This window comes from Musa acuminata, chromosome BXJ2-1 (genome assembly GCF_036884655.1).
Source record: "Musa acuminata AAA Group cultivar baxijiao chromosome BXJ2-1, Cavendish_Baxijiao_AAA, whole genome shotgun sequence".
Classification (NCBI taxonomy): Eukaryota; Viridiplantae; Streptophyta; class Magnoliopsida; order Zingiberales; family Musaceae; genus Musa; species Musa acuminata.
The window spans coordinates 9,646,494-9,670,339 of record NC_088338.1 but is presented as its reverse complement, the minus strand read 5'-3'; the positions used below and the strand labels follow the sequence as shown (position 1 = coordinate 9,670,339).

Genomic DNA, 23,846 nt, shown 5'->3' with positions numbered 1-23,846 from the left:
ACTCTCATCAACTGGGCACATGTACCTTTAACTAGAATGCAAATCATAAGTGAGGTCTTCTTTTTACTCTCTCATGAAGAAAACCAAAGCAGTAACTATCAACAGAACAGAGTGGGGCTAAGAAAATTCCTACAGTTTGAGTCAGCCAAACTCCTAATTCTCTTATCTAACATTCTGAGTGAGACGACAACCATCATCGATTTCAAGAATATATATATATATATATATATATATATATATATATATATATATATATATATATATATATATATATATATATATATATATATATGAAAAAAAGAAGCATAAATTTCAGGTCAAATTAACCTCGTAACAAAAACAACTTCAGAAAAGCACAAGTATCGATTCTTTGACCCCAAAAGAACATCGAATTGCGGGACGCAAGAAAACAGAACGCATTAGATTCAAGAAACGTGATACCAGCAGCAGATTTTGAAGATCCTCCAAGAAGAAATCAAGAAATTACAAGAAAAAGAATTATTCGAAACCCTAAATTGAGACCCCGACTACAAAAGGAGAGGAGAAAGAGAGAAGGGAGGGGCAGGAATCGAGTGACCTGTGATATTGGGTGGATGCCTCTACGGCAATCTGCTCGGCTGTATCCTCTTCGTTGATCTCGTCGCGATCGTCTCTCTCTCTCTCTCTCTCTCTCTCTCTCTCAACTGTTCCAAACAGAGATATGCAAATGGTCCAATGGCGGTTGGGTTTCGCCTTAAATAAATGATCACGCAAAACCGTGGAGGTGCGGCTCCGATGTCTTAGCCGAGCGACCAAACAAGACAGGGCATTCTCTCGTTGGCTCTCGTATCTGGGTCCCACAAGAGCTAACGAACTCAAGCATCGGCAACCGAGTACAACATGGACACCCTGTGTTGTGGCAACCATGGCTGGGAACCAATAAGGTGTGCCCTCGCAACTCGTTGCTGCTCTTCAATTCAATGTATTCGATAAACAACGTTCTATATACATCGATGAAGAATAGAATCAAACCAACCTGAGTGGAACACCGACTTCCTCCTAATGAGGCAGTGCGTTCATGGCTTCTTGCAGGACGCCTTTGAACCTTCTGACATCGAGCCTCACACTCTGTTTGTTGAGGAAGACGGACCAGAGGACATTCCAACCTTGTTTGTGAATCGAAAGAGGATCTGTGAACACTGGATGGCTTCTCGGGTACTGCCGCATCAGTGAACTCTCCCCTTCTTTGATCTCATACTCCAAGTACCTGATTCCCATGTCCGGTGCAGGCTCTCCGAAGTCATGGCCGCAGGCGTACTTCAACCCGCCCCATGGGATTACCTGCACCAGCGCTGCGTCGGTGGGCAGGAAGAGCATGTTGGTCAGCCCTGCGCCGTGCACGCCCATCATCACGTCGCAGGAGTTGACCACGCGTGCAAACCTCGACAGGTTCTTCGTCTCCTCAGGGCCGGCGACCACCACTTTGTAGCCCAAGCTTCGTGCCAGCGACGCCACTTCCCTTCTGTTGGTGAAGGACCTCGGCCCCTTTCTGTTGATCATCAGCAGTCTCGGCTTCCTGTTGCCGGCGCTGACGGACTTCCTCTTCAGAGAGAAGCATGACCTCAAGAACTCCCTGAAGTCTACCATGGAGTAGCCATTTGGAGACTTGGCAGGATCCATGCTCAACTCCTTGTGGCTCAAGAGACCGATATGAACATGTCGAAAGCAATGCACCCTGCCGTCTCGATCCAGATCGATGATTTGGTAATGCGAAAGCCGTCGTAGAATCTGCTCATACTTCTTGATCCAGCCGTAGTTGAAGTTGGTCACCAAGAACTGGGCTTCTCCTCTGTACTGACGTGCGGTCGTGAAGAGGGGGATCAGCACATCAGTGAAGTCATGGAAGAAGTTGCCAAGGAATCCGCCGGTGGAGAAGACGATGGCAGGGACCGTGTGATGAACTGCGCACTGGGGGGTATCAGCTGGCTTTGTGGATTCTTTGAGGGTGAGTTCTCTGATAATTTCCATCAATGGGGACTCCCATTTTCTAGCATACGGTCTGATCTTCCAAGTATTCTCTTCTCCGGGAGCATCTGCTTGTGGTGCTTTGGACAAGATGATCGAAGACGAGTATCCAAGAACTCTCACATCACCATGCATGACACAAGTATCGGATCGACGCTCGGATAGATCACAGGTTATCTTGCTCTCTGCAACTCCCTCTGCAGTTTACCATTATGCATTGTGAAGTTATGCTTGACAGGAGCAACTAAAAATGTGGTTGCTGAGCTATGAATTCTTGTTTGACATTCTACCATTAATCAAGAAGGTTTTACCACAGTTAATCACTGGAATTTCTTCAAGAGATTATTCGATATTGGATGCGGAAATCTATGAGTAATTGCAATTTTTCTTCCTCAGAAAAGTAGATGTACACCATATTGAATTCTCTTTCCAAAGAGGAAGAAACAATTCAACTATGTGATAGGATAAGACTTGTTCTTATTGCTCTGATCATAGTGAAGTAAATCAATCAACTTTGTTAGACACTCCGAATGACAATTAAATTTGCCTCTCAGACCAAAGGTTGATACTTAATAATATTGGGTGGATTCACAATTATTCTCGAAAAAAGAAATCGAAATCAGACTTTAGACTTTAATGAATCTAAGGTTTAGACTTTAGACTCACCAGTCTGTGAGGTAATTTCTTGTGTTCCTTCTTCTGCTTTTAGTTTCCCTGTTGCTAAGCTAAATTCTGCAAAGAAGGCATTGGACATTTGTTGGTAGAAGAACAGATATATACATCTGAAGATATTTAAAGTATGTTTCAACCTTGTTTAGGCTTTGCTGCATCTTTGAGATTTGTTGTAGGGTAAATTCCATTATCATTATTCTTCTGCTCTTCATCCATGGTTGAGTTTGAGAATTCAGCCTCTGAATTATAATACCAAAAACATGATCACTTTAAGTAAGGGTATGGAATGATTTGGTGATACATGGTGAAACATTGTTGTTTTTTTCTTGTTCAAACAAAATAATGAACCAAAGTAATTGTTGTAAGAAATATATATCATCACAAGCGACTAGAAAACCTAATGACTACAAAGTTTGCTATGTTTTATTGGAACAGTTAATGATTGTTCAAGATAGAACAGAAGAGAACTAATTGCAAGTCTAGTATTTGAATACATGGCATCTGCTTAGAATATTATGAAAGTACTTTTGCTTTCAAGAATTGATAAATTGCATATATTAATCTGTGTCACATGAATTGTGAGATCAAACATTGATTGCACAAACATCTTTTGATTCCTCCTCTGCTGCACTGAGCTTCCAAGTTTTCTTTCTTCATGAAATGAGTTTCCAAGTTCTGAATCCCACATGAATGAAAAATCTTATAACAGATTGTTTCTATTAAATAAATATATATTTTTTTCCTGATGTTTGTTTGGTGGGAAAAACAAAAAAAAATCAGGAAAACTTTTTTTCAAATATACAACAAACACTATTTCATTTTTTATTTTTCAGATTTCTTCAACCAAAAAAGTTTTTGTGCTCCTCTTTTTTATGAACTTTCTAACGCATCACCTCAAGAAGATCTATTATTAGTTTTTCTTTTATGCTAAACACAGTCCAAATACTTCAAATTCTTCTCTCTCTTAATGCCAACATATGCTTACACCAACCTGTGAATGTCATGTTTACTCTTCCCTTCTCTTCTTCAGGAGGAGGCATCCTTATGATCTCAGTATCTGTCAAATGAAGCCACAGAAGCTAATATAATGTAAACTAATTGACATCCAAAACATAACAAATACTAAAAGTAAAGAACAATAAATCTAACTTTTTTTTTTTTTTCTGTGAGTTCATAATTTTCACTAACCATTGGTTAACTCTGCTTCATCCTCATTGACAGAAATTGGCATCACCACCATTTCACTACCTGCATTTGGAGGAAGACAAAAGGCTCAACCTTGGAATGACTATGAGATAAAAACTAAATCAAGGTTAACAAAAGAGTGGACCAAAACCATATTAAACTAATTATTGTCACTTCCTTGAACAGTACTGCATTTAATTAAATTTGACTGATGCAATTATGTTATTTTAACCACAAATCTCCTGTGAGATCTTTAATATCAGACACATACTACAGGTTTGGTTTGTATCTCTGTCACTCTTCTTATATGTCTTAAAGACCAAAAAGACAAAAGAAATTCTATCACTCATGTAGAATGAGATGAACATAGTCATATGGTTTAGCTGTGATCAATAGGATGATATTAGAAAGTTAATTCGATTGCCTCGAAGGATTGGATGATGCTGGCAATGAAACTTGACCACATCAAAAGAGATGAGTGCTTGATTGACTATTGAACTAAATAAATGAAATTGACCTATCTATCTTTCTATTAAGTAGATTAATTGTGTGAATCAATTTGTGACTGAAACCCACATAACACCTCAAGCCAACAATCGAACTCAATAATCAGTTTTCTTTTTTGTGAGAATGGATGGCCTATCAAAGGACTCATTTTCCATTGACAGCTCTCCTTCCACAATAGACATCTATACTTTGGTGTTGCTATCTACACCTACTTTGAACTGCTATCCGATTGTTTGTCCTTCAAGGTTGCGTATTACAATAAAATGCTGACATTTGTTCTTATGTGGTTGTTATCTATTGAATTATAATAGTCACAAGAGAAGTTTTAGCTCTGAGAAATTTCTATACACAAAGCACAAAACTTATCTGAGGGTGCTGCCATATCTGGGACCTTCTTGATGTCCCTTTCTCTAGTGCAGCCAAAAGCAAGATGGTGGGCAACACAAAACTACTAGTTTGATGTGACTCTATTGGTTATCACCCTGTCTCTTATCTCATGAAGCCTATCAATAGTGAATGGGAATTCCACTTATACCATTTCAGTTCCTCATGACATAGGTAGGTGGATTTATTCTTGTGGTTCCAAACTGAGTTCTTTAGTTTGCATGTATGTAACAGGCCATGGATAATGGTTTGTTATCTGAAAAAGTAGCTGATGAAGTAGATAATAGCTTTGTTATCTGCATGGAACAATAGAACAGACTTTGTTGTAGAATGTTATGAAGGATGCTTGATTATAGAGACTGTTGAATTGCTTCTGCATTCCATAATGCGTGCTGAAGCTTTAGAGAGAGATGGGAATCAGATGAAGTTCCACAGGAACATGATGAACATGGAAAGTCTACTCACCGGACCGATCGGAGATGCTGGAACTCTCTCGGACGGCTTGTATTTTTATGCTGGTCGTCACGGATAGCTGCAGATTTGCTGAAACGAAGAGAAGAGATGATCGAGTCGAGAACCGTTTGCTGGCCACAAAACTCTCGCCGAGAAGATCAAACGATCACATATGAGTTCAGAGAATTCGGCTTACGAGACGAGAGAGGGTCCAACTTTGGCTTCCACACTGCAGCGAAGAAGCAGGGGATGATCATGAGCAGGCACCCCATGAACGCAACGAGGACAAGCCTTTGGGGCATTCGCCCGGCGGTTGACGCTGCCGTCGAAGGCCTCATCCTTGCGATCGCTTGTCTTCTCCACCACCTCTTTGGTCCGAAGGTCTTTTGAGCAATGGATATATAGGAGGAGAGTGCCGCTGGATTTATCATGCAGCTGCCATCGGAGACTGTGGCCAGATGTGTCATGTGAGGGTTACGTCTTTGAAAGAAGTAGCTGTGCCATTTCCCTCCACGCCACCGAGGGAAGACGTTGACATTCCAATTACCATTCATATTCCATCCATCAAATGCATGCCAACCATTTTTAGTGGAACCCACAGCTTGTTCTTGTTTGCCGTAAGCTTGTGCATCAAAATACAAAGTGTTTTGTCTGACTTTGAGAATGACCCTATTATCATATGGTCATTTTCTCTTCATTGTGGATGGTGGAATGTCTAGATTAATGCATGACAGCTAATGGAAAGCAAGGTCTCAAGGCAAGTGTGTCAAGTTCCAGTGCTTTCACAAGTCACTGTGGTGAGCTACAGATGTTAATATAGAACTTAGCTCGAAAGGAGTTGAACCAAGGTTTATAATTTCGATTAGGAGTTAGTATGAGTTTGTATCGAGTGTCGTCGATAATTTATAAAAAAAGAAAGAAAAAACAAAGATTCAATAACCATATAAGTATATTGCTTGATTTACTTTATTTGAACATTCATCTTAATGAACCAAAAGATGGGTTCATATGGTCATCTAGTGGGGAAGAAGAGAAAGAAGAGCTCCTCCAGTCAAATTTGATGGACTGTCATATTTTGTTGTTGACTGGTTTTTGTTCAAGACACTAGAAAAGCTAAGTTGGAGAACTTGAATGATCCATTCAGGTATAAGGGGTTAGGTCTCTGAAGCCAAAACTGTACTTGGCAGGTCATGTGTTCCTACTGATCAATTCTCTTTAAAATATGAAGCTTACTAACTCTGCAAGTATTTGACCTGCCTTTTGAGGTCTGATTCCATGACAGTGGACTTTCTTGGTGCTATGATTGATGAAAATAGTTGTAATCATAATACAAAACAAGGAAGAAAAAGAACAACGAATCAGTCATGATTTGCCACTGACAACCAAACCAAGTTGTTCCAAGTCAGTTCACACAATAATATCCAGTTAAGTACAATGGAATTCCCAGAGCAGCACTGTAGTAGATATAGCCTAGGAATCCACAAGATGGTTCCAAGAAAGAGGGTGAGTTGGTTTTGCTTGGAGGAGGCAGGAGTCGGTCTGATGATTACTGGGCCCTTCTGCTCTTCCATCATTTGGTGGGTAGCATGATGATATGATACTTGCATGTGAATGGAGACTGGTCTTGAAGCACATCTATATAAATCTAATTGCTCAGAAATTTACTGAGCAATTTGATCAGTAGGACATCATCCAATGGAAGATCATTTATTGGGCACTATGTTTGTTGATTTTTTTCAGCAACTTATTCCACACACTTCTTCAAGGAAGCTATTAGCATGTAAAAGTCAAAAGTCAACATCTCCTTTGCTGTTACCAAGTACTTTTGCAGATCAAAAATGTCAAAGACCTTTAACCAGAGGAAACGCTTCCTTCAATACATCATCATTATTAACTATATACCCAAAGCAACAGAGCATATAAGTCACTACAGTATGCTCATTTCACCAAAAAATGGATCAGATTTCATATACCACATGATATCTTAAGCACAATCGTCATATTGATGCCAAAAGGAAGCAGCTGCTTGCTTGAGCTCTGCATGGACATCCAACAAATACCATGTTTTCTTATGTTGCAGAAAACAGTTTTAAACATCGATTCCAAAACTCATTCTGATATATTAGACCAGGAAATGGTACCAATGTGTCCAGTATAAATACATCATGTAACAAAAGAAAGCTAATTAAATAAGTAATGGACTTCGACACAACCTCAAAAGCCTCAAGAGAATGCTGAGGAAATAGCCACTTTTGGTTCTTATCCACCTCAGGTAATTATCAAATCTTTAAAATCACTCGGTAATCATACATAGAAAGAGGAAACCAACTCGATCACTCACATGAAGTCATAGTCATCCACATCATCATAGCCACCTGCAGTAACATAGTCATCCTCTGCCTTGTCAACATGGAGCTGCTTTTTCTTTGTGCCTGTTGAATAATACCGGTATACCAAAATTTTCCCTCATTATTATCCTTGTAAACTTAGCAGCACAACATTATATGGCAAGGACATTCTAATATTTACCTTGTTTTTTCTTGCCTGCATTAGCTTCCTTTTCTGCCTTGAGTTTTTCATTTGCAATTGCTGTAACTGAAGAAGCTACTTCCTTCGCATCTGCTGCTTTTAGTGAAGTCATAGATAGCCTCATAACAGCTTTAAGAAGGCCAATATAATGAAAGCTTTTCTGAAGAACAAGAAAAATAAAGCAGATCAGCACCAGAAAAGAAAAGAGTTGCAATACAAGTTCCAACCAATTTTTATAAAAGATTGCAAACCTCGTAAGGAAGAATTTTGTGAGAGAGAAGCTCGGCATACTCCAAAAAATCATTCTCAGATTTTGGAATAAAGTTATCTAGGGTTTTCTCATCACCTTTCTTGGCAAACAACTCAGCAGTTGACTTGTAATCAGCTTCTTCAACAAGTCTGCTAAGAGTTGTTACATGTCAGCCTAAGCACATGAAACCAAGAAAAAGCTATAGTAACCAGTAGGTTGTGTTCATTTAAAATTTTCATTACTTCACAAAGTACACTTTGCCCAGAGCCAACCCCTCAAATTCAGTTTATATAAGAAGAAAAAAATTTCAACCTTTGTTGGCGAAGTTTCTCAGCCACAGGATCTGCTAGAACTTCATTACTTATTTCACTTGTCTTTGCTTCAGGTAATTTTTCTTTCTTCCCAGCAGGTTTGCGACCAGTCTTTGATGCAGTAGCCTGCACTGTTTCTTCTGCCTTAGGTGCCTGCATCAACAAAATCACATTCAATATGTCTTAGGAAAAAAAAGAAAGAAAACAGTTACTCTTGCTCCCCTGTCAGCCGAAATCTAACATTATATTTCAACCATCTTCTATGCAAACAGAGAAAACAAAGAAATTAGCAAAAAAGGAATCCATCAAAGCAAATCTTTTGCACACTGCATTTTGCAGGGACACTAGAGGGCAACCCAATGATTATGAATTCAGGAGATGAGGATATACGCAACTGTATTAAATTATATGTGAACATGACTCTGATAAATCAACCTTCACACATTCAAGTACCTGACAAGCACAATCATAAAATCATGTTGCAGAAGACGTTCAGGTACTCTAATGATAGTGATGTACCATACACAGAATCCCTATACAGTTCCAAAAAAACACAAGTGATCATGTGCTGGATGGCAAATTGAAGCAAGAAGGATGGCATGAAGAAACAAAATCCTTGATGCTGAATCCTCTATACAACTTCAATATTTAATTTTATTATGACTAATAGAAATGTTCTGAATGTATTTTATAGTCACAATTGGAAAACTAATAAGACATAGCTAAAGTGTAAGTTACAATATCTAAGATTGAAAAAACTGATTTATCTATCCAGTCTCTAGAGCTAAAGACCAGTGATTTTTTTCCGTTATATCAAGTCAACTGGCTTATTTGAATTTCTTTTCTAGTATTCCAACTAATGCCATACATTGAGATGTTTGCAGTTGCGGGCTCCACTCCCCCAACTCCTAAAGGTTAGCTTCCCATCCTCCTCTATGGAAGAGATGTACTTTGTACCACCCAAAAATCACAAAAATCTTAAAAATACCATGATTTTTTTCCAAGCATATGGAACAACCATGCAACAAACATCCAGCAAATTTAAATGGAATATTCCCTATATTTTATTTACTTTACAAGACCATTCAGGAGTAAACACTGTGCAAATTTATGGCTTGTGCTGATCACCATATTGTTGACTTAGACAAGGCAGTGTTCTAGTCAAGAACTGCAAGCCATGGTTAAACTAGGAAGTTTAATCCTCTCAATCCAGATGTGCTAGTAAAGATAACAATAAATAGTTGGAACATAATTGTCCACCACTGAAAATACTGTGGCAAATAGCAAAACTATAGGATGCTTAAAGAAAAAAGCTTTATGACAACCTCTCACATAACTGCTTTATAGATTTTTTACAAGGTAAATCAATTAATTATAATATACAAGTTTTTTTATTTTTTGACAGAACTCCAATGGATTTAAATGTTCTAGCAATTATTTACATATTAATGGGTGCATGTAACTAACTGTACATCTAAGGATAATTATGTTCCCTTTGAAGACAGAGAGCGATAGTCCAATGCATCAATTAATTAATATCTCAGTCTGATACTAGTTTCAGCAATCGATTAGAAGTTAAGGTATTAGTATATTAAGCAATACACATAACATACCATCCAGCATCACTAAAAGAAATAATAAATAAATAAGACCGGTATTGGACCATATGTTTTGGTACACATCCTTGGTCCGACTGGAAAGCTTTTGTTGCACTCAGCACAGAACATTCCCTAGTACTTGCCAATCATGACATAATTAGCAGCATTCCTTAATGCCTACATTAATGAGGCCTGTAAATAGATCTTAAAGAGCAATGCTACCAATAACAAGTAGGTGATATATTATAAAACTGAAATGTGAGAACTTCACCTGCACAGGAACTTCTTCATCTTCCCAGGATTCTTTGACATCTTCATCTTCCACATCCTCATCATCCCACTGGCTCTTTGGTTTATTAGTTATTAGACTTGGTGGTGCTGGTTCAAAATCTTCTTCTTCTGAGAGAAGGAAATGAAAAGAAATATACAAGAACATTTTAGCAAACTCATGACAGAAGGAACAGAATCAAAAACAGATATTCTTTTTCTCTGCAAGAAAACTGTATTTTATGCATAACACAAGCTTTATAATCATTCTAGCAAATAGAAATACGAAAAGCTATCTTTTCTCATGAAACAAACAAATGTCTTAAAGAGAAATATTAACAGTTAGTGGAGATCAAATACTTGGAATTAAGATTCTGATGATGTTGCAGCCAAGGAATGCAATTTCGGGTACTGGACCTGTGTGGTCCATGGCCAGACAGGTATGGGGAGGAAGATTAGGTTTGCTTCTTATTTGCAATTGGCAGAGACAACGAGCATTTAGAAGCACAGATATTTGTGGGCATGAATGATAAATGATCACAAATGTAAACATGATTTCCATATAAACAATAGGTTAGACATGTGATAGTTGCAACTCAATTGCCTAAAATATGCTGGGAAGAGAAATTGTATATCCTAAAACGAATATTTCATGTTCTCTGATTTTTTTCTTGAGATTGCAAATAGTTAAGTTGATGCAAAGATAACTTAAGTATTCAAAACCTTTTAGAGTACAAATGAAGCTTCCATGGAAGCAGGCAAAACGTGAAGTGAAACATAAAGATAATCCAACAAGAAGAGGCCAAAAATTAATCTCTGACCAATCTACAACAAATATCAATTGATATGAACGAGTTCATTGATTTTTCTCTGATAAGTGACTACAAACCCCAATCGGCCATGATTTTCTTCTTTCAATCCCGATCCCTTACGGCTCCAACTCACCAAGGTTACAATACGAACCAACAGTTCTGCAACAAAAAGCACGATAATACCATCGGAATAAGAACAAATCATCCATCAATCCAGGCATGGGCAGATCAAAAGAGTCCGCCACCATCCTAAAGTGGCAAAAAGAGAAGAAAAATTGACGATACCACTCAGAAAGAAACCAATCAAAGATACGCCCGAATCGGCTGCCGCTCCAAGAAGCCAAGATAGGTCCTCGGAGGTTTGGTGGTGCACAGGGAGGTGAAAGTAGGAGCCGGTGTCCGGCCGTCGATAGAACAAGACGCGCGAGACACCGCCAAGCGGAAAGGCAGATCGCTACGGCGACGGCAGCGTGGAGGCGGCGGAGAGGAACCGAGGGGTAACGAAGAATAGGGGTTGATCGGGGGAGATGCACGCGTGACGTAGGTCAAGATCAAGTATCACACGTCTGTCACGTGCATTTCACGTGCGTGGTTTAAATCATATCGCCTTGATTCTATTCAATTCGTTATAACCGACATGAGTGTTTGTTTTGGGGCAAATTAATTCCATGAGCAGTTATCATATATCAAAGTACAGTCGATCGAAAGATCAAAATACAAGGCCTGTCGAGCTTTGTATAATGTAATATCTCCAATTAATCATAAAATAACCACGTAATCGATCCTAATTACAACAAAGCAAATCATTGACTAATAATTATCTACGAATCATCAGTTTAATCGGACCCGAGTCAAGGCCGAACCGGAAAAGGCTTGGTTTACAATGGGCCCGATTAGCAACCCAACCCGAGTCGAATCCGATTCAATTATAACTTGGTCTGGATTAGCCTAAATCCGAATCATTCAATCCAACCCATCTCGTTGGCACCCTCGGAAAGATTAGCAATGGGATTTGATCCGTGGATAAGCAGCAGCCCAAAGACTAATGTCTGCATCCAATCAACATTGCTCGTCGATTGAACTCGTGCAATTGGTCATCGCGATTTATAATTATATAATATATATTTTTTGGGTAAATAATGCCCTCGATTTCGTGCATGGACGGGAAGCGTCATCATGCTTTCGACATGTGCTTAGTGGATTGGCCAATTGGTAAGGGACCCACACGTCTCAGAGTCCACGTGTCTTATCCATGGGGCATCAAAGACGTCTGCTGCTCCTCCCGAAGCAGCGGATCGGGCCTTCCACCTTCCTCTCCCATAGAAACCCTAATATGCACCGGTGAACGACTACATTCTCCCCTCTCCGATGGCGAGCCCGTAATTATTTGTCGAGGCAGTGGCGTTAATCACCCCCGTCTATATCGTGTGTACGTCAAACGAACACCACGCTCTCTCTCTCTCTCTCTCCAACCCCACACCAAACCCTGACTCCCCTTCCCGACGAAACCCTAACCCTAGACTTCTCGTAACCCTAAATTTCCTCCGCTGATATGGCCTGCGAGAGCTGATCCCCTCTCTCACCATCGGCCGCCCGAGCCTCCGGCAGCGAAGCGATGTCGCTGGACGGCGCAGTCGAGAGGAGGGAGGGGTCGCCGGCGGGCAACGGGAACGGGAATGGGAACGGGCCGGTGATGGCGCCTCCGGCGAGGCCGACGTACGGGGACCGGCGGCTGAGGCTGAATCCGAACACGGAGCACAAGCCGGAGCGATACGACGACGTGCAGTCAGAGTTTGACCCCGCCATCTTCAGCTCCCTGGAGCGGCACCTACCGCCGAGCATGCTCGAGGTGCCGCGCGACGCCAAGGTGCAGTTCATGAAGGAGATCCTCGCTCGGTACTTGCCCGAGGGGGAACGAAACAGGGTGAGCTGCTCTGGTGTTCTTTTTCTCGTCCTTAGCCTTCTTGTTCTTTGCCGTTGAAGTTGGTGTTTCTAGAACTCAGGGTTTCCGTTGTTCGGATTCCAGGGATCTATGATTTCTTCCTCTGGACAAAAAAATCATCTTTTGGGTGAAATAACGGAAATGCCCTTAAATGCTTTACTGCGAACGATCTTGGATTCAATTAAGCCACGGCACATTAAAATAGTTGCTCTGTCCTCTGCAGAAATTTTTATGATAGAGCATGGATTTGTTGGGTGTACTTGTAAATATGTTGTTAGATGTCTTTTGCTTGATGACATCATACAGACCTGGTAGTAGGATAACTTCGGTGGAGAGCTTTGATGTGAAGGAACCATGCAGCGTGAGGTTGATATGCTTGTATTTATAAATTGGATGATATGAATATGGATATGAATTTTGAGCTGGGATGTTTAAAATGCTTTGAAGTTTATATTGTACATTTATCCACGCTCCAATATCCGACTCAGAATTGTGGTAACATTACTCTTGGTATTCTCGATGTGTTTTAGTTTATGGATTTAGAAGTTTGCGAATAGTTCTACATGATTTGACCATTCCAAAAAATTATCCTTAATTATCTATTTATTTATGAATTATGATTTATTCTTTGTCATCTAGGATTATTTCAAGAAGTCAACTTTGATTGTAGAGCATCATGTTATGCTCTTCCATGCTTATTTTGCATGAAAGAAAGCTGAGATATATCACATCCCTACTTCCTCGATTTATATGAGTTTTTCTTATATAAAGTAACTCGGTCCTTGTTTTGCTTGTTTGAAACATCACCAGTTGTGTTGTTGTAGTTGGTATAGAAGTTTAGACAATCTCGTGCCTCTTGTTTTTGCTAGGGCAATAACATAACTATTTAAGAAAGTTGTTTGAAGTATGGAAAACTTCTCTTTTCTTGATTTAGTATTTTAACTTGAGAAAAGAACTTTTGAGGAAAGATTTCAGAGTAGTTGGACTCAGTGATTTCAATAGGCGCTCGAGCGCTTGCCTAAGCACTCGGGCGAGGCGAGGCGAGGCGAGGCCTAAGTGCCTTGCTTCAAAGAGGCCTCGTCGAGGCGCTTGCCCGAGCTCAGGCGTTGGGCGCTTCGGGCGAGCGCCCGGGTTAAACCGGGTGACTGAACCAGTGTTTTACATCCGGTTCGGTCTTCGGTGCTTTAGTTGTTTCAATCGAACCAACTAAAGTACCGATATCAGCCTCCCAACATCCCTCTCGTGACTTCCCCAACCTTAACCCTGCTCGCGATTCTACCGCTGATATTTCCTCTCTACTGTCGCTGCCTCTCTCCACTGTTGTTGCCTCTCTTCGCTGTTGCTGCTCTCTGCTGCCTCTGTCACTGTCGTTGTTTGTCGTTGCCACTATCGTCGCTCCCACTCCTGTTGTCGCTGCTCGCTGCTACCGCTGCTGCTTCTCTCAGTCAACAGCCTCAATCTTACTCTTACACTGTGCCCCCGCTATCGTTGCCACTACCGTTGCTCGCCGCTGTTGTCGCTGCTTGCCACTATCGTCGCTCCCGCTCCCACTACCATTGTCGCTACTCGTCGCTACTGTTACTTTTACTCCCTCTACTCAAATCGACTCGATAGTATACTGTTAATAGTATATTAACAGTATACTATTGACTGTATACTAGTAACAATATTTTTTTATTTATTAGATTAATAATATATTATTTTGATTTTAATATTATTAATTTTTATTTATTTGAAATTATTGTTATTGTTTTGAATTTTGAGATTTTTTGTTAATGTGATATTGTGATTCTGTAAGATTTTTTTAATTTGATATCATATTTTTATTTAAACAATTATATTTATTAATTATATTATATATTTTTATATTTTAGCGTCTCACTTCGCTCGGACGAGCGCTTAGCGCTTTTTAAATCACTACTTGGACCATTAGAAAAGTTTTCTTAAATAGATCTTTTATAAGTTAACTTTCTCTTTTACCTAGTAGATTCCTGGTAAATGAAAATTATGATAGTTGAATTCATAGTTTTTAAATTGCAATTCTTGAATCTAGAATGATTAATTTTTTCCTATTAGTTCATAAAGAAACTTTTCCTGTAAGTTTACAAAATATTATGTTCATTAAATGGAAATACGAAGGAAATTTTCCCATTTATAACAAAATTACTGATGGGAGGGCTTACTATTTATGTGCTTACTGCTTCTTATGTTAATATTGCATTATCTCAAGTTGTACATGTTCTACTAGTTCTTTCTTTTTTGTTGTTATTTCTGGTCTTTTGTGGCTTAGGCAAGTGGTCTTTTATTTCAATTAATATAGATGCCTATTCGCTATATCAGGTTCAGAGGCATAAAGAATACAGGCACAAACTAATGTTGGCTTATCAGGTATGCCATTTGAATATCATCCCTGTACTTTTTGTTACTTTAGAATCCAAGTGTTTCCTTGTCTACAAAATTTCTACCAGATTTGGTCCTTGAGTATGAATAATTTAAGAAAATTACAATATCTTGAATAAATTATTTATATAAGTTTTGTCTAATTTGCTTTTTGTATGATCTGGCTGAACATTACTAATTACAATTAGTGGTTGTTTTTTGTCTAGTATTTTAGACAAACTATGTTGTGCAACTTCATTAGCAATTTTTTGTGGTGCTACATGTGATAGTTCTTCTCACTTTTAACAATTAATGATTATGTGTTGAATACTGTAACAAATTTTTATAGATATATCATGTTACCTGTGTGATAATGTATGTAATTTCAATCTATATATTTATGATGATGTTCTTTGTTATGTGTACTGTAGTCAATCTGAGTTCTATTTTGATAAAGATATACTATTGACATTAAGCATAAAGAGAGCAATGGGTTAGTGATGTAGGACAAGTTTGCCAAAAACATAGCCTTTTTTATATAATATTGTAAGGGAAATATAGAGGAAGGAAAAGACAATTATTAGAATGATAATAGGCAAAAAAAATATGCTTGTTCTGACTCGAGGAGAATTCCGGATAAAAGTTTCACACTTCCACATATCGCACACATATGATAGAATTTTAAATCGGAAAAGAAGACATGCGACCTTATACCATTCAAGCACACTATGGAAAAAACCTCAATTCATTTTATCATGCTTTGATACCATTCAAAAAGTTCTTTATAGTCCCTAAGCACAAAAAAAGCAAAAAAGTACAGAAATAAGAAAAATATTGCAATTACATCAACATAAGTAGATCAAGAACTTATTCCTTTTTCGAAGAAGAGAATGTTCCAAATTTGATTTGAAAAAGAGTATTCGCTTTTGAAGATATGGTAGTCTTTCATCTGTGTATAATCTTCAATAAAGAACAAACTTTCTCATGGGTTGAAATCTTCAATCAGATTCAAGGCTCATCTCCTTCCTTCTCATTTACAATCTTTAATCAAACATATTATTGTCTCCTTTTGTTTGTTTCCTTTTTGTCTTCTTTGATATTCTTGGTAGCTAACATTGTCATTTGGCAACTTCCTAAATTTGTAAAAGACACCCTAAACTAGTAAAAAATTTTCAAGAAAAAGAAAAAAACACAGATGGTCCCACATCATCATGCAAAGAAGACTTTTGCAATATTCCTAATATTATGATAGACTTTAAAATATTTTACCCAATTTTTTATGAATCTTCTTTCAGAAGCCAAACTTTTTCTTAAAAAAACATTGTTATCCATTTGAATGTTATTAAGATGACAAATGTCTAGCAAGTGAATTGAAGAAGAGTATTTGATCATCTAATTTGTCGAATCGTGAGTCTGTCTTGGACATAAACTTAGGTACAACTAATTTCTTTTTTAGTAAGCAACACTTATTAGGATTTATAATCTTGCCAATGATACCAGGTGAAAGAAAATTTATATCAGCTAATTTCGAAGTGTGAAAGTAGTGCTCTTCACATGTATCTTGTCTTGTATTTCCTTTGTTTTTCAATATTCCTACTTTGATTTATCAAAATATTGTGATGCATTCACGAGGCAATATCTTTGACTGGAAGCCACTATTTGCTGCTTGTCAAGAGCTCCATTCTTTTTATTAGAAGTAGCACTCAACTTACTTCTCATGATTATGGTGAGTCTTGACTCTTGATTCAATGAAATTATGTATAAACTCAGAGGTAGCTAGAATGTATGGGGATGAAATAAAAATACAGTCTTATAGACTCAAGTTTAACATATTCTTGCAGCATACAGCTAGGAAACATGGTGGAAATTTTTTGATTCGGAGTATAGCAAGATATCCTATGCATTCGCATACATACCTAGGATTTTTTTTTTATATGCAAAATATACATGGAGTAACTATCCCTAACTCAGGTGTTTCTTGATGGATATAAAATAATTTATTCTCTGTGAGAATATTACTAGGATATGTTTCATTGGGGCCATATGATTGATCCTTTGGGATAATATTCTTTTAGCCGTTTGTTTAGCATTATTTTAGCTGTTTACACTTTTTTAATCTCGTTCTACAAATTTTAATTTAACTGTGATAATTTCTTAACTGCTCACATATTTGGAATGCTGGCCTCCTATAAATTATGATGTTATTTATGTGCCTTTTTATTGTTTTCTTGGACAGCCTTTACATAAGGAACTCTACAATCTGCATCCATCAGCTTTCTTTGTGCCATCATTTCTTAAAGCGGTCAATGACAACCCAGAGGAGAGCTTTAGAAATATATTATCTGAACCCTCACCTGGAATTTATACATTTGCTATGCTTCAGCCAAGTTTCTGTGAGTTGCTATTAGATGAGGTATTACAAATTCGTGTACTGCCCTTCAACACATAACAAGTTATTTTGTTTTGCACTTATTCATATTTTGATGATTTCTTAGGTAGAAAATTTTGAAAAGTGGGTTAATGCAGTTAAGTTTAAAATAATGAGACCAAATACAATGAATAAGTATGGTGCTGTGCTTGATGATTTTGGCCTGGAAACCATGCTTAATAAGCTTATGGAAGAATTCATATCACCAATAGCTAGAGGTAATAAATTTGCCTCCCTTCTGTGTCTAACATGATATTTCTTGTTAATGTATATTGCTTTTTTATAAATCTTCACCAAGAACTAATTTCTTGTGTTGCAGTATTTTTCCCTGAGGTTGGTGGATCGACTCTGGATTCACATCACGGTTTTGTCGTTGAATATGGGAAGGACAAGGATGTTGAATTAGGCAAGTAATATGTATACTAACAAGAATTAGTCTAACTACTATTTCTGATATTCAGCTAAATTAATTTGATTTTTAGCACAGGAAATCATATGGCTGTCCAAATATTTGAATGGATGAATTGTATCAGGTAGAGGTTGATTAATGCCTTGATGCTGGTTGCAACTAACTTTGATATTGTTTGGTCTTCACCTTGTGTATGTGAAGATGTTATTTTATCATGCTTGTTTGTTGGTGCAAATCTTATCACTGGAGGGCTGACTAGATCAATAATATCTGTCAGTCTGTTGGCACAAAATCCCATCTGAAACTATTAGAGAAAGAGGTAGACGAAGAATAATATACTGATAACAAATATAAGAGAGGGAAAAGGTAATAACAAGGGTAATTGGTCATTCCCATATTTGAAAATAATAAGTACTGACCAGTTTTCTGCAGCTGAAAATTCCCTTATAGGTAAATGTGAATATGTTCTTGTGTCACCATAACTAGGGTACTTCTCTAAAGGAAAATGGGACATTGATCCAATTCCTATTTATTCCAGACTCATCTTCTATTCTAAATGAATTTGAACTGAATCAAGACTAATTAACAAAACCTTGGACTATTTATATGTGGACAAGTGAGTCAAGAGAATTATATAATTCCTTCACATATGATAATCAAATCTGGGTACATCCTTTCCTCTTTGGATTTCTTAGTCGGATCTAAAATTATTCTAAAAGTTAATTTTAAGTAGAAAGGGCAATAAGAAAAGTATATAAAACTATCTCTACATCGCCCAGCCGTAGATCTATATGTTATTTCTTGTAACTGTACCTACCTGCATCACTTTTGGGACCTTGATGACACTTCTCATTACAGGGATCTAATTTTTGTATCATGGAAGTGTTCTGGAAACATGTTAATTCTGCATGTCATGTGGACATTCATCTTAGCCAGTCATACTGCAACATTGGTGGCACCGTTGTAGCATCGCGAAAACTTAGTTTCCTTTTGATATTCCTCTTACATTGTTCCTAGTATTGAAAGGAGAGGGGCTGGTAGGTTAATTTTTTTCGGTATATAATTAATCCCCAAATTTTAAATTGTTCTTAAAATTTTGAAGCAAAGTAAAAGAAAGATATGACTAAAACCTAAAAAAGCAAAAAAAATTGTTCTATTTGGGTTAGGAAATCTACAGATGTGGTCTCCAGATAAGGCTGAAAACTTTCTTCGTAGCAAGCATCAGATTGGATGCATTTCTCTTTCTGAAGATCCCTTACCGTGACACATAACAAAGACCATGGCTCTTATGACTTTGTGCCTGTGCAACTTGTTGAAGTATCAGTGCCTAGCTATGCCAGTTGGTTGTTGGTATGATACACATGCTGAGCTTTGTTTCTTTGTGCCGTTCATCTGTAATGCATGCTTGCTATGTCATGTGGTATCCATCAACACCTCATTCCATCCAAGTGCTACTCAGGATGTTGCCAAAAGAGTTTTGGGCAATGCTGCTGGTACAGGCACTTCTTGCTTCATTAATTACGTAAGGTGAGACTCTTCCAATTCATTCCTTAAAAACCACCCTATTGCCACCATCTCATATAAGCTCATCTTGACTTTTAAATTATTTTAGTTTTAAATCTTCAGTCCAATTTTTGAAGGCAACAATGCTTCTACCTGTTTTGTATCTTGAGCAAATCGTAGACGATTAAGCTACATTAAGCAGCCACGGAAAATCCTATGTTCTTTTTAGTTGTATAGAAATGGTTTCAGCTGGAGACCACAAACAAATGGTCGAGCTAGTGAATTTTGTGCCTCATTCGGATGTGTGTGTTCTAGAGAACCATTCGTTCCATTATTTTGGGGAGTTCATATATTTTTCTTGGTCCATTCTTTTCTCCCATTTATATACTTTAATTTTTTTCATCTTAATACATCAGGCAATTTCCTGTGAGTTCTTTGAGTAATGTCATGCATATGCTTCTGACTTGTGACTGCTCTGCAAATCACCTGTGGCTAGATGTCACTTTACTAGAAGATGCTTTTTTTTTTTTTTCTTTACAGGAAGTGAACTTTGCATTTTAATGTATTCTGATTTATTCTCTTTTCTGTTCCCTAAACTTCACCACTGGTTCTCTTGCTTAGCTTTAACTTTTAGGCCATGACAATGTGGAAATGGTAGATACACATATATCAACATGTAAAAACCTCCTATGTTGCATCTTGACGTGTTATTCTTATAGCTACTCATGTTTATTGTAGAACATAGCATTGTCTGTTCATCACATTCTTGGGTGGTCTTAGTTTTCTAGATATTGTTTTTTAACTTTGATATCTATTTCCACAGAACTAAATTGAAGCAATTCTTTTATACGTCTTATTTAAGTCATTGTAGTTCCTGTGATGCAGGTTTCCATGTGGATGATTCAGAAGTTACTTTAAATGTGTGTTTGGGGAAAGATTTTTCTGGGGGTGAATTGTTCTTTCGGGGTGTTCGATGTGATAAACATGTGAACACGGAGACACAACCAGAGGTTCGTTATGTCTCATGAGAAGTATTAGCCAGAACAGCTGTATAGATCAACTTAAAGCCTTATTTGTTTGTTCTATGTTGACCTGGAATCTGTAACGGATATGACGTATTAGGCTTGTAGAACTTAGCCAAGTGTCTTTGGAATTATTTCTTCAATTACAAGATTCATTGCTTTATAAGTTACTATATAAAATGGTTCACCTGTCAAACATTTTATATTAGCATTAATTTCGTTAGGGTGTTTTGAAATGCTGACTTTCATGTATTGGCTACTTTTTAAAATAATTTGTAATTTTACATGCTTACAAATACTAGAACCACACTAAAATTTAATGAGACCTGCAAAATGGTACAGAAACTAGTGGTTGTACTGATATAATCCAATAGTGTTAACATTATTGTCAATAAGGCATAATGAGATTGCTATTAAACTGATATTAACTTTCATCATTTGGTTTCATGACAACCCATACCATGTATTGGTCTTGTGTGGTTTGTGATGGATGTCATGCTAGGAAAATGTAGGCATATTGCAAATCTTGCCAGCAACACATGATGAATTGTAACAAACTCATATGCCATCCCTTGCCTTACGGTATATTATCTCTTTTTGCTTTATAAATAAATAGATATGAAGCTATTCGATACCCATTAGTCTCATATAGTTGATCTTATCAGTTGTCTTTATTATGCCTCCTTTTAGTATATATTTCTGTTATAGTTGCCTGAAATAGTGATTTTTTTGTTTTTGTTCATTGACTAGTGCGAACAAGCTGCCTAAACTCTTCCTTGCCTGATGAGGCTAACAATTTCTCGAATGGCAGGAAATTTTAGATTATTCTCATGTCCCTGGTCAAGCTGTACTTCATCGTGGCCGTCATCGGCATGGTGCTCGCCCCACAACTTCTGGACACAGGATCAATATGCTTTTGTGGTGTAGAAGGTACCTTTATGTTTTTGTTCTATAGATGCATAATGTTTTGATGGCAAGATTTCCTTTCAAGAGCATCAATACAATATTTATTGCTTGTAATTTGAGGCATTGAGTTGACTGGGTATTGTTTACCATGTATGTAACCATTCTTTAGTTTGGTTCTCACTTCGTGATCATCCATCTCATGCCTGTTATTTAATCAGTAGATAGCTTGGCACTTGATGCTTCTGTTGTTGTGTTTACTATTCACTGCAAACATGATGTTTTTCATCTGCCACAATCATCATAATGTTCAACATTCACTGTTGAGCGTGACAAAAAGATGTGATGATAGAGTAAGGAGATGCTATAGAATTCTAGATTAATCCCAAACTCTGTGCTCTTTTCAAGTATAGTCCTTATGTTTGCATTATCCAAAAATGGATACATGGTTGTTACACAAGGCACTGAGGCCACAGTTGGGCACATAACCATCTTCAAAACTATGGATAAATAAGTTTGGGTTCTTTTTGTATGAGATACAATATTTATTTGTCTTAATAATATCTTTGTATAATGTGATTAATATTAATTTTCATAATAGTTTATCATGATTTTAATGAATTTCTCAATGTTTCGTACCATATCATGCAGTCCATACTTTGAACAACTTTCTGTTCCATGATGATGATATTTTATGCCAAACTCTCTTTTGTTTCTCCTGTGCTAATTCTCTTGGTTATATGTACTTTGTGCAACAAGTGATCTTGTGTGATCTGGTCTACAGTTCAGTCTTTAGAGAGATGAAGAAATATCAAAAGGATTTCTCTAGCTGGTGCGGTGAGTGTCAGCGCGAGAAGAAAGAACGGCAGCGTCAGTCGCTTGCTGCCACCAAGATGGTAGGACTCACATTTTTGAAGATATTGAATTTCTAAATGTGAAATTGATCGAATGAGTTTATGATGCCTTGGTCTTGAGTAATAATCATCATGATTGCTTCTTTTGACAGGCATTTCTTAAGGGCTGTGGAGGATCAAATATATAAGGTGCTTTTGTTTGTATCCAAAATTGGGTGGTTGTAAAGTAGCGTGCTTGTCACCCAGATTGACCTTTGATTTGTCTAAGGTGGTTATCTTGTTTCTTTAGATTGTTGTAATCACTGAGGATATTTGTATATGCCACAGTTTATCTATATGAATGTCTTATATTGCTCGCAGGAATCTGACCATACCGGTAGCTTCAGCTTTGTTTGTTGAATTGGACCAGCCTTCTTTAAGTTATAGCGGTCGGTAGGTAGCATTTTTTGGAAAATAATCCATTTTGTGCCACAAAAACAGTGTTGGAAATTTCTATGGTCTCACTGATCGGTTGGACTATGTTCCTATTGTAACTGTTATTAGTGGCTCATACATTGTGGGAAGGAATTCCAGGTATAATGCCTGAGAAATTCCATCAAAAGATTTCTGTGAATTGGAGAAATGCTAGCAAGAATTAGTGGGTAAATTTTTGTAGTCCTTTGAACATGCCACCTCTGCATTTTTAATGCCTTGCTCAGCAAATTTCATTTATGATTCATTGTACATATGTAGTATTGCTCTTCTAATTCTCATCTTTTCCGGCAGCTGCTTCAATGCAGACACACGCGAGGTAAATGAAGATGACTCTTTTTCCTGCAACCGTGCATTCATATTCTTTTCATGCTTAATTTGCAAAATTCTCTAAGACATTAGCTGTTGTTGGAAAAAAAGTATGTTGGTTGATTGCATCAGTTAAGAAATGTTTCTGGGTTGATATGGGTTCTCACAGACTTGAGGCAGTGGGGCGTGTCCTCCGAATACATTAGTAGGTTTATTCTGTCAGCTTAAATACTCTGGTGTCCTACAGATGGAAAGGGCAGGAAATGTTGGAGCCAAATGCTAAATGCTTGTTTGTTGGTATTATCAATTGTATGTTGTTATGGTGAAAGGTTTCCATCTGTTTGATTTATTGAAAAATAACAGCACTGAAATGTCATGGATGGCCTTGTGCAAGAACATCTAGCCAGTCATTTCGGAAAGCACTTTCCGGTTTTCTTGTTTTCTTTCTTGGTAATGAGACTGCTGTGCATTGTTCTGATTGAAGTTTCAACAGTGGGTGCTGAATTTTGAGTTTTGAGGAGTCTTAAGAACTGCAATGTTCTCTTTGTTCTGCATTATCTTTTCTCATTCTTGTTCCTTGTGATTTTTGTTTTTCTAATAGAAGAGGTATTGGTATTTTAGTTGCAGAAACCTATCAAACCATAGAAATTTATC

General features: G+C 37.6%; 3 protein-coding genes across 5 annotated transcripts; 1 reads left to right on the top strand and 2 right to left on the bottom strand.

Moving 5' to 3' along the window:
* Positions 1-830: 830 nt before the first annotated feature.
* LOC103990157 (beta-1,2-xylosyltransferase XYXT1) lies at positions 831-5,649 on the bottom strand. Of its 2 annotated transcripts, XM_009409212.3 has the most exons (7): positions 5,402-5,649; positions 5,218-5,295; positions 3,865-3,924; positions 3,668-3,733; positions 2,814-2,915; positions 2,671-2,736; positions 831-2,201 (listed from the first exon to the last, which is right to left on the bottom strand). In XM_009409212.3, exons 1-7 carry the CDS (start codon positions 5,634-5,636, stop codon positions 1,039-1,041), a joined length of 1,770 nt encoding a protein of 589 aa, XP_009407487.2. In that variant the 5' UTR covers positions 5,637-5,649; the 3' UTR covers positions 831-1,038. The 2 variants fall into 2 exon arrangements, with proteins under 2 accessions (XP_009407487.2, XP_064949319.1); XM_065093247.1 differs by lacking the exons at positions 2,671-2,736; positions 2,814-2,915 and having other exon boundaries at positions 925-2,201.
* Positions 5,650-7,301: 1,652 nt separating this feature from the next.
* On the bottom strand, positions 7,302-11,511 carry LOC135598849 (uncharacterized). The gene is made up of 7 exons (XM_065093245.1): positions 11,258-11,511; positions 11,050-11,131; positions 10,165-10,292; positions 8,297-8,448; positions 7,986-8,133; positions 7,735-7,894; positions 7,302-7,637 (listed from the first exon to the last, which is right to left on the bottom strand). Exons 2-7 carry the CDS (start codon positions 11,060-11,062, stop codon positions 7,543-7,545), a joined length of 696 nt encoding a protein of 231 aa, XP_064949317.1. The 5' UTR covers positions 11,063-11,131; positions 11,258-11,511; the 3' UTR covers positions 7,302-7,542.
* A 757-nt stretch (positions 11,512-12,268) lies between these two features.
* Positions 12,269-23,123, top strand: LOC103990175 (2-oxoglutarate and iron-dependent oxygenase domain-containing protein CP2). 2 transcript variants are annotated; one of them, XR_672099.3, is made up of 10 exons: positions 12,280-12,896; positions 15,255-15,302; positions 17,530-17,706; positions 17,789-17,939; positions 18,041-18,127; positions 20,519-20,643; positions 21,467-21,585; positions 22,343-22,454; positions 22,565-22,680; positions 22,773-23,123. XR_672099.3 is itself a non-coding variant. In XM_009409238.3 (9 exons), exons 1-9 carry the CDS (start codon positions 12,588-12,590, stop codon positions 22,598-22,600), a joined length of 1,164 nt encoding a protein of 387 aa, XP_009407513.1. In that variant the 5' UTR covers positions 12,269-12,587; the 3' UTR covers positions 22,601-22,771. The 2 variants fall into 2 exon arrangements, 1 of the variants encoding a protein (XP_009407513.1); XM_009409238.3 differs by lacking the exon at positions 22,773-23,123 and having other exon boundaries at positions 12,269-12,896; positions 22,565-22,771.
* Positions 23,124-23,846: the final 723 nt, after the last annotated feature.

Excerpts from the sequence above, each read along its gene's own strand:
- LOC103990157 (XM_009409212.3), bottom strand. The coding sequence starts at position 5,636 with ATGATAAATCCAGCGGCACTCTCCTCCTATATATCCATTGCTCAAAAG. Across the intron at positions 3,925-5,217 it reads CAGCATCTCCGATCGGTCCG|GTAGTGAAATGGTGGTGATG; the intron begins GTGAGTAGACTT and ends CTCCAAATGCAG. Across the intron at positions 2,202-2,670 it reads AGAAATTACCTCACAGACTG|AGGGAGTTGCAGAGAGCAAG; the intron begins GTGAGTCTAAAG and ends GGTAAACTGCAG.
- LOC135598849 (XM_065093245.1), bottom strand. Across the intron at positions 7,895-7,985 it reads ACAAAATTCTTCCTTACGAG|AAAAGCTTTCATTATATTGG; the intron begins GTTTGCAATCTT and ends CTTGTTCTTCAG. Across the intron at positions 7,638-7,734 it reads TGCAGGCAAGAAAAAACAAG|GCACAAAGAAAAAGCAGCTC; the intron begins GTAAATATTAGA and ends ATTATTCAACAG.
- LOC103990175 (XM_009409238.3), top strand. The coding sequence starts at position 12,588 with ATGTCGCTGGACGGCGCAGTCGAGAGGAGGGAGGGGTCGCCGGCGGGC. Across the intron at positions 12,897-15,254 it reads CCGAGGGGGAACGAAACAGG|GTTCAGAGGCATAAAGAATA; the intron begins GTGAGCTGCTCT and ends TCGCTATATCAG. Across the intron at positions 17,707-17,788 it reads GTGAGTTGCTATTAGATGAG|GTAGAAAATTTTGAAAAGTG; the intron begins GTATTACAAATT and ends ATGATTTCTTAG.